The sequence below is a fragment of the Thunnus albacares genome, chromosome 13, assembly GCF_914725855.1.
Source record: "Thunnus albacares chromosome 13, fThuAlb1.1, whole genome shotgun sequence".
Classification (NCBI taxonomy): Eukaryota; Metazoa; Chordata; class Actinopteri; order Scombriformes; family Scombridae; genus Thunnus; species Thunnus albacares.
In genome coordinates this window covers 5,082,889-5,096,535 of record NC_058118.1, presented here as the reverse complement: position 1 = coordinate 5,096,535, position 13,647 = coordinate 5,082,889, and the positions used below count along the sequence as shown (strand labels likewise).

Here is a 13,647-nt window from a genome sequence, read left to right as displayed (position 1 = left end):
TAAACACCTCTAAGTCAACCTCTAAGTCACCGGCTCTCAAAGCGGGGTACAGGGAGTCCACAGCAAGAAGGGGAATAATTTATGTTCACTATAATTCCATCCATAACACAATGCGTGACTGTTTTGGTCATGGGTTTCATACACTTTCTGTAATAAAACATCTAAAAGCAAAAGTCTCATCAGATGGGAGACCCTGGGACAAAATATTATTAAATTGAAGTCTGTGGTCTAATTTGTGTCAGTTTAGGGGTCCTTGACCTAAAAAAGTTTGAGAACCACTGCTCTAAGTGAAGGGGAGGGTTAGATGAAAATATTACGCTGGGGAGGGTCTTGCTTTCTGAGCAAATGAAATATAGGATTCAGCACCACTCCCCAGCCCTATCATTTTTGTACTGTCCCTTATTGTCTATTCCTATAGACTGACCTTGGGAAACATCACATAAACAAGAAAGAGGAATAAAAACTAATGGCCGTTTCCATATAAGAAAACACATGTTTTACAGTGATCCCCTAACAAAAAAAAAAATCATATAGTCGGACACACACACACACAGTATTCTTGTTGTTGAACACACAAAATTAGGAGAAAATTATCTTCTACTTTCAAAGTTCTGACAGAATAAATATCGTGCTGTGGGAATATTAAAATGTGGCATTTCCGTTTATAACAGAAACACAGCTCACATGTCTCATTTAACCGAAAGATTCCGGCTTACACCTGATGCAGAGGTGAGGGGCAGGAATGGTCAATAATTGCTAGGTATTTTTCACAGTTCATGCACGTGACTTGCGCCCTTAAATACAGAGAGTGAGGCTCAGCAGCCACACACCGCTGCTCCCCGCTTCCCATCTGCAGGCCTACGTGTTGCTGAACAGGGAGATCGCCCTCACGTCCGCAGACTCCTTGGAACATTACTAATAAATTTTTCAACTCACTTGTCTCCGTCTGTGGCTCCTCCCCGCACTCATTAAATGCCCGCTCGGCGCTTCAGTCTGTGCAGTTGAAGGCAGTCATGACCGAGGAGCTGTAAGGTCGGACTTCTATCATCTTGACAGCAAGCAAAAACATCTGAGCTCTTCTTTTCGGGCACCCTCAACATCCAAGAAGCCTCAGCTATGAAGACCATTCTTGCTGCATACTCAGGCGTCCTCAAAGGTAAGACACTTTTAGCTGGAATATGCTGGAACAAGAGCTGCAGCAAGCAAACAGACATAGGTGGTCAAACAAATCAGAAGTTGTTCCTGGAAGAGGTCAGCAGGACATGAAACACGCCAGTTTTTATCAGTCAAGCGTTGTGCTCCATGTAAAGCACGTTTGTTGTAAAAGGAGCCATACAAACAACATGATATCATCACTAGTATTACAACAACAGTAAGCATTTTAGAGGGATATAGCAGAAGTGCCACAGACCTTTAAGTGTGGGTAAGTCATATTCATTACAATTTCAAAAATCATTTTAACATTTAAAAAAAAAAAAAAAAGGTGCAAACATCATTATTATGTACCTCAAAGAAACTGCAATTGCAAGTGATAATATAGGGGATAAAACAGTCTTTACAATAAAGTGAAGGGGAAACGTTCACTGCTCATTATCACAATCATTGAGTTGTGGTCTGTGGCTGTCTTCCTTGCAACCTGATTTTTCACATTTTCAAGTTTTTCTGCAGTTGAAATGTTTTAAAATTTAGTCAAATTAAGGATTAATTGTGACTGTGCTAAAAAAATGAACCTTTCAACTGGAAAAACTATTCTGTGACATGTGCTACATGGTTTTATGATGCAACCTCGCCTTGTCAAGCTCCGCTTTACTGAGAAAGAATTTTCTGCTCTGTGGGAACAGAAATTCACATTTTTCAATTTACAAATATAAGAAGTTTAAATGAGTTGATAATGGTGACAGCTCAGGAACATGTCAACATCTGTCTCAGTGGCCGTGGAAGTGGATTGTGCAGCTGGAGATGAGTCCAGCTGTGCAGTAAGGCAGTTACACTGAACCTGTGTAGTAACTTGTAAACCCTGTGGAGCGTATTTCTTCAATATTTAAGTCATGCAACAGTCTACACACACCAGTAAGAGACAGGATGGCTTTTGAAAGAAAGCACATGATCCACCTGGTTGCTCCACCTGCAGGACATGGTGGTGTTTGTTTACTCCTCTCTCTGGGACCAGTTTGACCTAAAGTGGGCAGATGTAGCTATGAACCAGTCAAAGATTGTATCTTGGCCAAATCTGTCTCTCTCCATCAGTCACTGGCGCAGATTCAAGCAGTGATAGTCTTAAGGAGTCATAGCATCATAGTTTACAGGTATTACCACCAGCAGCCTGGTGCTGGGTTATTTTCAGTGTGCACAGATGGGATTAGACGACAGTGTTTTCCTGGAGGGGAGATCTTCTTATTGGCTCTCAGTGCTTTGAGTGCTTTAGTCGCCCCTAATGTGTCTGTTACTTTATGCTTCCTCTTTGCACACGATCTCTTCACATGTTGCTGCGAGGCTTTACTTTCATGGGCTGGTGATTGAAAAGTGCTGGTGAGTAGGTGAGGCTGTGTGTCTGTGCTCTGCCGTAACGCAGGCTGATGTACGGTAGGGCAGATTGCTCGTATCATCCTCACTGTGTTCTAGGAATGTTCACACGGGCACTAGGAAAGTATTATTAGGAGTGTGTTAACTGCATCTTTTCAGCAAGATTCATTAGCATGTGCTTCTGTTTAAATGTCTGTAACTGTGTATTAAATAATAATCTAGCAACATGGATATTTGACAGCTTTGATTAAACTCTTTTTTTTTTTTTTTTTTTTTTTTTTTTTTTATTTTTTGCTCTGTTGTCTCTTTATTTTGTCTCCAGGTACCGGCTCCAGCATCCTCTCTGCCCTGCAGGACCTGCCATTGGCTTTTTGGCCCTGCAGATCCAAGATGGAGAAACATCTGCAGGTCATCTCTGTGCTGCAGTGGGTCATCAGCTTCTTAGCCATGGGTAAGAGAGAGAGAGAGAGAGAGAGAGAGTGTGTGTCTTTGTGTGTGGGTGCCGCTGCGTGTTTAATTTAAGCCATAAGAAAGCAAAGAAACCTAGAAGATTTAGCTTGTAGTCTCATTAGTCTCATAATAAGGAGGTCAGATCACTAAGCTGCACACATACTTGTTAAAGACCCCTGGGATTTCTCTCTCCTGATTGCCATTATTGACAACAAATTTTACCCTTTAATCGCATTTAGGTATGACAGTCCTTTTCTGCTCAAACGTCTCTCCTCTCTCCTTCCAGGTGCTTGCTGCACTGTGCTGTTGATCTACATGTTCTGCACTGACTGCTGGCTTATCGCTGCCATTTATACCGCCTGGCTCATTGTTGACTGGAACACCCCGAAACAAGGTGATACATTAAAGATGTCAATCAAAAATCACTATGATGGTTTGAGTTTGACCCCCATGTAAAGAAAGACTTCTAGTTTGATGATGATGAAGAATTGGTTTGATGATGCATTTTTGCATCTAAAAATGCTACACTGGTCGATATTTACATGTGAAGGTTAAAATGTCAAATGGTGTGAATGAATGAAAGACTTGATTTGGACATCAGCGTGCAAATGAATAAAGGGGGGGACTAACCTCTATGACGTAAGCAGTGGGTAACATACTCTGTAATGATAAGCACAGACAATGACTGCATTCTGTTTTAGAGAATGTTTGAATGTTTCTTTAGGCCTGAAATGGTTTGCATCTGAGATAACAGATTTGTCAGGGCTTTTTTTTTTTTTTTTACATGTGATTGTAAAGCTAGAGGGAGTTTGTGTAGTGCTGAAACACACAGCAATCAAGAGAAAATTAATTGACAACAATTTGGGTAATTGATCAGTGGTTTAAGGAATTTATTATTCATAAAATAAATAAAAAAAAAATTGCTATTTTTGCTATAACTATTTTGTTTTTTAGCCGAATAAAACACTTTTTAAACTTAATTATGAATTGACTAAATGATCAACTCATCAAAATGATAATCAACAACAATCAACATTAATTGCTAATGAAAATAATCGTTTAGTTTCAAGGTGTAATGGAGTGATTTCTAATCTGTATTTTCCTCCTCAGGCGGCAGGAGGTCCTCTTGGGTTAGGAACTGGACAGTGTGGACATATTTCCGAGACTACTTCCCAGTCAGGGTATGTAACTTTGCCAATTTATTGATGCACCATTGCTAATGTCTCCAGCCCCAACCTTGAAAACTCAAGGGCGAACCTTGGAAACCTGCTCAGCTTCTGTGCATTTTGCTGATTTTGCACAAAAGAAGTTCACTCATGTCTTATAGCTCCTGCTGAGCAAAGTCACTATTGTATGATTTGAACTAGTTCATTGATCTCCAGTCGTACACCAGGTTGACATCATAGATAAGTTTATCAGGGGTGGATCGGGTATCAGCTATCCGCTCCATGCTGTTCCTTGTCCTGTGTTGATTATGATGAGGGCTTGACGTTGGTTGGGAGTTTTAGACTTTGTCCCACCTGATAGGCCAAGGAGCAGCTCTTTTTTTTTTTTTTTTTTTTTCCTCATGTATCTTTCACTTCATATTTTAGATGAGAGGACAATGCTGGTCCAGGCTAAAGGGGAGAGCATCATTGCAAACTCACACACACACACACACACACACACACACACACAGAGTGCATGCAGGGGAAAGTAAAGTAGCTGTGCATGACTGCTATTGAAAAAGCCAAGAGTCAAAGTTGGAGTGTGTTTTTTAAAGGGAAGGAGTCTGAGATATTCTGCATCATCACTTTTATTCAGACAGATACGTGTTACTTGTGATATCAAAGAAAAAAAACAACCACTGACTATGTTTCCGTTCATGAAACCACTTCAGTGATCACTTTACTCAGGTTTTGATGAGCTTATCCTCTGTATACAGAGCAGAATCCAGAGTGCTGAGTAACTCAAGGGGGAGGAATTTCAAGTCCTACTCTTTGCAGCTGAACTTTGCTCGTCACATTGATCTGTAAGTCTGTGTGCCATGTAGCTGTGTGTGATCTGTGTACCAAGATGGGTTGATGAGATAATGCTTTGGTCACCCACACACTTGGTGCCAGCTGGCTCTCCTGTGTCACTTTATGAAATCTCAATATTGCTGCAAGAAATAAATTAGATGTTTTTTGCTGGTGTGAAAAGTTTTCAGTGTTGAAATGTTAGTTACTGGCTACCGACATATGCTGAAGTCTGTAGTTGAAGGTTCATCTCTGGTAGCAGTTCAGTTTAAAGGTGCATTAAGTGGGAGTTTTACTGTCCCATAGCTCAAAATAACCAGAATTTACTATAACTGCAGGGGCATCAATTTATTATAGGGCAAGACTTCTCTATCTATTGTTCTTTATCTACATATGACTATTATTCATATGAGTTGGAACCCTTCTGGACAAAGTCTAAACCAGCCTTTAAATTGAATGGAGGACTGTAGGAAGTTGGGAGTGTGACTGTTATGAAAACAGTTACATGAAAGTCTGTGCAAATCTTAACACTAGAAACAAAGACTCCTCTGTAATATTGATGCTTATTCGCAGTGACCAGTGAATCTAGTCCTGTCTCCTCCAACTATACAGTTAGAAGTGTGAAATGTCAGCAGTCTCTCTCTCGGTCCCACTGTTATCTCTTCACATCTGCCATGCCAGCCAGGTGGAGTCCTGCGGTACTATGGGGATCCTGAATGTGATCTCATTTGCTAATGTGGTTATGTAACTGTTGTGTTTGACTAGCTCCTGAGGGAGCTTTGTGTACACATTGTGATGGATCTAAGTCTACAGTGCAGATCAGTGCACAGTTACATTTTCTTATGAGTTTCTTCTTCAGTTTTACAACTTAAATGTGAAACCATTTGAACATTCTTTGCCATTCTTTTGTTAAAATAATGCTGAATATTTAGAGTTCTACTTTATTGCTGCCAGTCTGAACAGAGTACACAAGATGTGTACTAGGTCATTATTTTATGACTGCACTTGAGCAGACAGAGCAGAGTCATGTAGAGTTTTAGCTGATAAGGACGTCCTTGTTCTACTGAAACACATGTGGTGTCCTAAATCCATACTACATACTAATTCTACATACTAACTCTAAGCAGGTTTTGAGTATAATAGTGTGTCTACACTGGAAAAATGACAAAAGTATATTCCACATCATCACATGCATATACAAATGCATACATACACGTGTACAGTGAAAGTGGCAGTTATGTATTTATGGATTGAAAATGTCATAAAGAAAGTAATTATTATTACAAGTATGTTATGTAATGCAGAACACCATGCTTAAACTACTGAAATTATAGATAAAGCATATTGCTCGAATTCGTGCTGTATACTTTAAACAGTCAGTATGCAGACTAAAAAACCCAGATTTTTGAGTGTGCTGTTAAAGTACACCATTTTCCCAGAATGCATTGCACGCTGCTCACAGCTGGAAAAAAAAGAAAACATTTTCCTGTCTCTGTTAAGTTTTTAACTGAAAGTGACTTTCTAAATTTGCAGTTTGCATTTGCACAGTGCTTTCATTGCATCATTTTAGAGCAGAACAAAAATAATCCATTGACAGAAAATTAAAAATAAAATTGTATTTATCATTTAAGTCATTTTTCAAGCAAAGATGACGAACATTCATGATTCCAGTTTCCTAAATATGAAGATTAGTTGCTTTTCTGCTTTTAAAACATTGTAAATTGAATTTTTGGGGGGGGTTTTGGCTGTTGGTCAGACAAAGCAATTGAACTTAAAATGTCACTTTGGGCTTTAGCAAACTGTGATTAGTGTTTTTCACATTTTATAGACCAAGCAATTGATTAATAATTGGCAAATTAAAAACAAAAATGATTTTTAGTGGGAGCCCTACATCATTCCCTGTTGGTATAGAATGGTAAAGTATGTAGATGTCTTGTATACTAAGTGTATACTATACAAATTCTTATAATTATAAGTTTATTTGTACAGCACTTCTTAAAACAATATGTTATATAAAATCAACGAGACAGGAACTAGTAAAACACCAGGCATGAGATTAGTGTTCACTGTATACTGTGTAGTACTGTAGACAATACTATACATTGTATTTTGTATGGAATTGGGACACAGCCGCTGTTCTCAAGCCTTTTATCCATAATGCTCACTAAAATGGCTTTCTCATATCAGATGTTCCTGGAGTAGCAATGTGCCCCTCATATGGAAATCAGCCTCACACTGGTCCTCTTTGTGCTATTGTCCTTCAGCTAATTAAAACCCACAACTTGCTGCCCAGCCGGAACTACATATTTGGCTACCATCCCCATGGCATCTTCTGTTTCGGTGCTTTCTGCAACTTTGGGACGGAGGCCACAGGCTTCTCCAAGAAATTCCCAGGCATCAAGCCCTCCCTGGCCACCCTGGCAGGGAACTTCCGCTTGCCCGTCCTTCGGGACTACCTGATGTCTGGAGGTGAGATGATTTGACAAGCCGTGGGGTCTCACTTGAGTTCTTAAACCGTCTGCTAATGCTGATAACTGTATCTGTAAGAGACCAGACCTTTGTCCTATTGCACAGCAGAAAGGGCTTCTATTTACTTGGAGCTGCTGATTTATAGAGCTTTAGGTGTTCTGTTCTGAAGGGCTGTTTGCTCTTCGGGCTTCGTCTTTGCCCAAAGATACTGTTTATACTCTCTGAGGTTACTATAGGTTATTGTACATGTACATGTTGTTTCAAAATGTTCCAACAGCCCTCATAGGATTTTATTTTGGTCTTTCTTGTTGTGTGGTATGTAGGTGTAAACAGACCTAACAACTAGTTCATTGCTCCTTTACTGCAAGTGTAATCATACTCTTTCCACATCTTTTTTTTCTTCCCCTCAGGAATCTGCCCAGTGAACAAGAACTCTATCGACTACCTGCTGTCTCGAAACGGGACGGGAAACGCTGTGGTCATCGTCGTGGGAGGAGCAGCAGAGTCTCTGCACTGTGCACCGGGCATGAATTCTGTCACCCTTAAAAATCGTAAAGGCTTCGTGAGGGTGGCCTTACAGAAAGGGTGAGCTTGAGTGCACAACATTCAGACACAAGGACACGTGCAGTAACGGTGCCTAAACACAACCTTGACCAATTCTGTTTTGAACATGGAAATGTTACTCTCGGGGCCGCAGTGACTGAGTGGAATGAATAAAACCTAGATTATCACTTGCAGAAAGGTTGAAATTACCTCACAGAGAGCATTGGCAAATCTGCTATGAATGTGCAGTTCCTCATGAAGCTTTGAACTCCTTGAGGCATTCGGTACCATTTTGGACAGAGTTTGAGAGCTGGCATCAGGACGCCCAAAGCATCGCATTAATCACAATAACAAACTGTACTATAACCTGGAAGTGGTCCAGGTTTGTCTTGTGAACCCAAACAAGCCTGATACCCTCTTAAATATAGCTGAGGATTATCACTGGGTTCACCTTTTCCAAAGAAGCTTAGTGTGCTAGAAAAGACATGCAGTTATGTAGGACTTCACTCATAACTAGGTTAGCATGAAAGTAAGCTGAAATAAGCCAAGGCTGTGAGTTGAGGCCACATTGGGTCCACTTCCTGGAACTTTTACAGCTTGGTTTTGATGCCAAAGCCAGTTGAATAATGACTCAAGTTGTTTTTATAAGGAAGATGGAGTAAAAAGTGCAATTCTAAGCTATATAATCAAAAATTTAACAAAATAGACCTTCATTTCTTTCACCTTGTTCAAAGTAGTGTTTACAGTGCACTGAATTTTCTGGTTGCTGTCTTAAAATCCACTTTGCAGATGGCAAGTGATATAGAACAATGGTTCTTAACTCAGGACCCCACAGGGAGATGATCTACAAACTTGGCAAGAAGAACAACAATATTTGTTTGCTCCACAAAATTATGTTTATTTTATGGGATATTTATCTTTTTTCATATTTCTTGTAAAATACTAAATATAAAATATATTTTTATCGATTCAGTCCTTGAAAATATTGAATATTTTGAAAATATTCAAATGAAACAGTCTGAGTAAATGTAAAATCACTTTATGAGGTACTCACAGCCCATAGAAATATATAAGCTTCAATGAAGGATTGTCAGTTGACTTTGTATTGTTTTGGTTTTTTTAAGGGTCACAAACCAAAGGTTGGGAACCACTGGTGTAGATGATGCTCTATGGATCGGTTTAATGAAAAAAGTAAAGTTGTGTGAACTATTTAGTCAGTCTGAACAGGTAAAATGTTACATTTCAAGCTGGCCGCTGATGATGTAACATGACAGAATATAAATCCACAATGTTTCCTGATAACATAAATCTTTTCACAATTGTACTGTATCTAGCCAAGACAAAAACTGTTTGACTCAACTAACTGTTGACTAATGATGAAGCTGACTATTAACCCAGATATGGAAAATGTCTATGCTTTCGCAACTGGAAGCTTAAACAGTCAGCCTACGTGACAAGTGAGCTAAACTGATTCATGATGATTAACACGTTTCATACAAGCCTAAACAAAAGCAGCTGCTTTTGGATTTTTTTCTTTTGCAACTTCAGTTGGCTTGTCAGTGATGATGTAGTCTACTTAGCCAGACTGTCCTCACTTTGTTTTAGCACTGTGCCAACGTGATGCAAAGACCGCTGTGTTAAATCTAAACTATTCAGTTCTGGATTGTCACTGATGTGTCATGCATTAGACTGAGACTTCTAGTATGATACCTGTTTTCAAAGCAAGGGGATTTACAGATATGGCTGTAATAAAACAATAAAATATCAAGGCATATAATTTAGGCTATATAAACAATGGTGCAACAAGTCCGCAAAATTTGTTTTAACAGTGTAGAAAGTGAAAAGAGGTATCTCAAATGATTTCTCTGCCACTTAGGACCTTTTCATTGTTATAGATTTTTTAATTCTTGGCATTGGGGACATTTTTCTTTGCTTCCTCAGGGCTGACTTGGTTCCAGTGTATTCCTTTGGAGAAAACGATGCCTACAAGCAGGTGATCTTCGAGGAGGGGACCTGGTGGAGAGCTCTCCAAAAGAGGTTACAGAAGATCTTAGGCTTTGCCCCGTGCGTTTTCCATGGATGTGGCCTCATCTTTGGCAACTCGTGGGGCATCGTACCATATTGCAAGCCAATCACCACCATAGGCAAGTTTATCTACTAATGTTTGGTTTGCGTGTAAATCCAGATTTGCAGATGTACAGATTAGGGTTATCTTTAAAAATGTCAACAACTCTGCTATTACAGTTCAGTTTAATACAGGACAGTGACCAACAAACAGTTAACAGATTAACAGAACAGATGGTCAATATTTGCTTTGTCCAACCTCAAGAGTGTATTAATGGTTAACACTGAAGGTTCTGACAATTTCAATTTAAGTTTCTTTGATTAACCCTTTGTTCTAATCTTCCTCTTGTTCTTTTTAATTATAGTTGGGGAACCAATCACAGTGCCAAAAATTGAGGATCCAACTGATGAGATGGTGGATCTGTACCATGCAATGTATGTGAAGTCCCTGCAGTGCCTTTTTGACAAGTACAAGACCCGCTTTGGCCTGAAAGAAAGTGATCCCCTGTACATTCAGTGAAAGAACAAAGGGGGCCCCATGGAAGCTCTGAACATGGAGAACTGTGGAAACATCTTCAGACCCCTCTGCCCCCCTTCCCCTCCCTATCCCTGTCCAATCTTGGTGCCCGGTTTGGATCATCTTTGGATTCCAAACTCTACACCTGAGCACATTTGCTAAAGAAACTTTTGCTTTCTGCGTTGTCTCACACATACACACAAACACTGGCATAGTTCCCTCTCAGGAAATGGCAGGGTTGAAGAAATAGAGGCCTCTCCCTGCTGCTGTCACCAGGTTAAACAGTCTTGGTTGGACCAACAGACAAGTTTCACTGAATCCCACATCAAAATGTGCCTTTTGTATCTATTTTTATTTTTCAGTGAAGGCATCAAGTTTGGGCTGTCTTATCAGTGCAGAGGGGGCTCCACTAGATGGAGCTGGAAGGTAACATGCAGGACTTTAAAAGAAGTGCCAATGTTTTCGTTAACTCATTCATTCAAGTAATTCTCCCTTTTATGATCCTATTATATGCTAAACGCACAAACAATGCAAATGAAAGGTACTACTTTATTAATGGGATAATGAGCCCAAAGGTTAATTGTGCCAAAGACCTATGTTGTCCCCTCACACACATGTGTTTCTAATGCATGAAAGCTGAAAATGAAGGAATTCTACTCGGTAGATTCATATTGTGAATGCACAATACATGTGCCTGTGATTGTATGATGCCATAAAGTATTAATTGTATTCTGCAGAGAGGAAAAAAAAGCCCATTTTAGTGCTTGTCTCTAAATGAATATTTCTGATGCACTTTTTGTATTGCTGATTACCTTCTGAGGTTTTTTTGTCTCAAGAAAAATGCCTTTGATATGAGAATTATCCAAGACGGTCGTTGTGCTGCTTGGCTTGATTTTCCTTTCTTGTCCTACTGGTGTCCAGGTCTGGATGGGTGTGTCTTTTCTATGCAGCGAAAACTACAGCAATGTCTTGTATCTTCAACTGTTTTGGGAAGTTTTTAGCTGCATTTGAAGAAGATCACGTAGTTTTGTGGGTGAAAATCCTGATGTTTGATGATTCCAGTGTACAGTGGATCTCTTTGTATCCGTGCCAAGGGTGATAATTGAAAAGGAAAGAACGACAGACAATAATGCCTTATTGCTGGTAATATATTATATTTGAGGGTGTCACTCGTACTTATTTAAAATAAGAGTATGTGGGTGTGGGATATATACTGGGAATCATCAAAATAAGTGAGCTTGTGTCATGTTATGAAGGTGGATGGCGAATTATAAGATTGTCATTGTCAGAAGAATGTCCTCCGGTTTCACCGTTGTGACTTATAAAGAGCAGTGTAATCCCTGTGCAATAAATTTGCAAGCAATAAACAGAGTGAGACCTGTCTATATGATGAATGACATCATCTGCCTGCCGATATTTAAATTAAACTTTTGTATGTTTTCAGACGGAGATGTGTGTGTTGTGTGTCTTGTTTTTGGACACTTTTCCATGATGTTCTGCCATGTTCTTTTCTCCAGTTTACTTCAGAGGACTACCATCCTTTTGATTATGACATCTGTGGGGCCATTGTAGGACAAACATGCCCAAGATAATTCAGTGTATACTTCATTGTTAGGATTAACTCCTTACCTTACAAATTTCCCCTTAAGTAGCTGTAAAGCTGTTTAGAAACATCTTATACAACACTATTTGTGTTTCATATTCAAATACAAGGCTCCATTGTTCTATGGCTGCATCATTCCATCAAATAGAAATATTTTTACCAAATTTAATTCTGGCACATTTGGTATCTGTTTAAACTTTGGGATCTCCACAAAACATAGCTGTGTGGGTTTTAGCACTTTTTGGCTGCACAGTATGAGTTTGTATTGACAGGCTCACTGGCAGGTGAGTAAAGTTTGATAATAGCACTGAAATTGGCAGCGGTGCAAGAAGTAAGACTCTTTACTTTGGTAAAAGCAGTAATACCGCAGTGTAAAATACTCTATTACAAGTGAAAGTCCACTTTTCAAAATTTTGCTCAAGAGTACAGGCGAGTTATTAGTGAAATATACATAAAGTATTAAAAGTAACAGTAGTGATTGCAGAACAGTCCCTTTCAGAGTGTTGTATTATATTATTATTATTGATGCATTAAAGTGTAAAGAGCATTTTGATGTTGTAGTTGGTTGAGTTGGAACCATTTAACTACTTTATATATATAGTGTTATGTTGTTTAATCTACAGCAATGCATCATATTCTAGAAATTGATAATGTTTAGAAGCAAAAATCTTAATCTGCAAAGTAACCTGTAACTATAGCTGTAAAATAAAGTTTGTGGTGTAAAAACAATACATTATTTCCCACTGAAATGTCATGGGGTATAAGTGGTAGTAGAAAATGGAAATACTCAAGGAGAGTACAAGTTTCTCTCCACCACTGTAAACTGGTCAATATTGAGACTACGAGACTAACCAATTAAATACAGCTTAAATAAATAAAATAATAATATTGATATTGATTAATAAAAAAAGGAAAATCTTCAGTGTAAAAAATGTATGAACAACTTGACCATCACAGTATCAATTATATTTAGAATAACTTTTTGTTGTTCAACAGGCCAAATACTGGAGACAGATGATGATTTAAGGCAGAAGTGTCAATGCTTCTTGTAAAGTCCAATGACCCTGATGGGACACAGCACTGCTCTATGTGTCTGAGGCTGCCACCCGATGGTTGCTCAATATTCTGCAGTCAGGTGATAAAATCCTTCATATAGTAGGGCATGCACAGCTGGTCAGATGTTGAAAAGTTGGGGACCCAGCAGTAATTAAGTATATTTACTCAAATACTGTACTCTTGAGTATTTCCATTTTACACTGTTTTAATGTGTGACATTAACAGAAATATTGTGATTTTACTCCACTACATTTAACTGACATCTCTAGTTGTTACAGTGCAGATACACATTTTACATACAAAACATGATGAGCTTACATCAGATACATTATTACTGATTTAACTACCTGACAGTATATAAGGTAGCTATTATCTGTACCTCGACTACAAAATTAGCTAAAACACCACAATGCTGCTGATACATG

The 13,647-nt window shown here is 38.9% G+C and overlaps 1 protein-coding gene across 1 annotated transcript; it reads left to right on the top strand.

Annotated features, from left to right (window-relative positions):
* The first annotated feature begins 816 nt into the window (after positions 1-816).
* Positions 817-12,012, top strand: dgat2 (diacylglycerol O-acyltransferase 2). The gene is made up of 8 exons (XM_044371580.1): positions 817-1,156; positions 2,846-2,974; positions 3,260-3,367; positions 4,084-4,154; positions 7,235-7,439; positions 7,850-8,024; positions 9,924-10,126; positions 10,412-12,012. Exons 1-8 carry the CDS (start codon positions 1,117-1,119, stop codon positions 10,564-10,566), a joined length of 1,086 nt encoding a protein of 361 aa, XP_044227515.1. The 5' UTR covers positions 817-1,116; the 3' UTR covers positions 10,567-12,012.
* Positions 12,013-13,647: the final 1,635 nt, after the last annotated feature.

What these genes read in the sequence shown, in the direction of transcription:
- dgat2 (XM_044371580.1), top strand. Translation starts at nt 1,117, where the DNA reads ATGAAGACCATTCTTGCTGCATACTCAGGCGTCCTCAAAG. An exon ending in CATCAGCTTCTTAGCCATGG is followed by an intron (nt 2,975 to 3,259) that starts GTAAGAGAGAGA and finishes CTCTCCTTCCAG; the next exon opens with GTGCTTGCTGCACTGTGCTG. An exon ending in GAGACTACTTCCCAGTCAGG is followed by an intron (nt 4,155 to 7,234) that starts GTATGTAACTTT and finishes ATTGTCCTTCAG; the next exon opens with CTAATTAAAACCCACAACTT.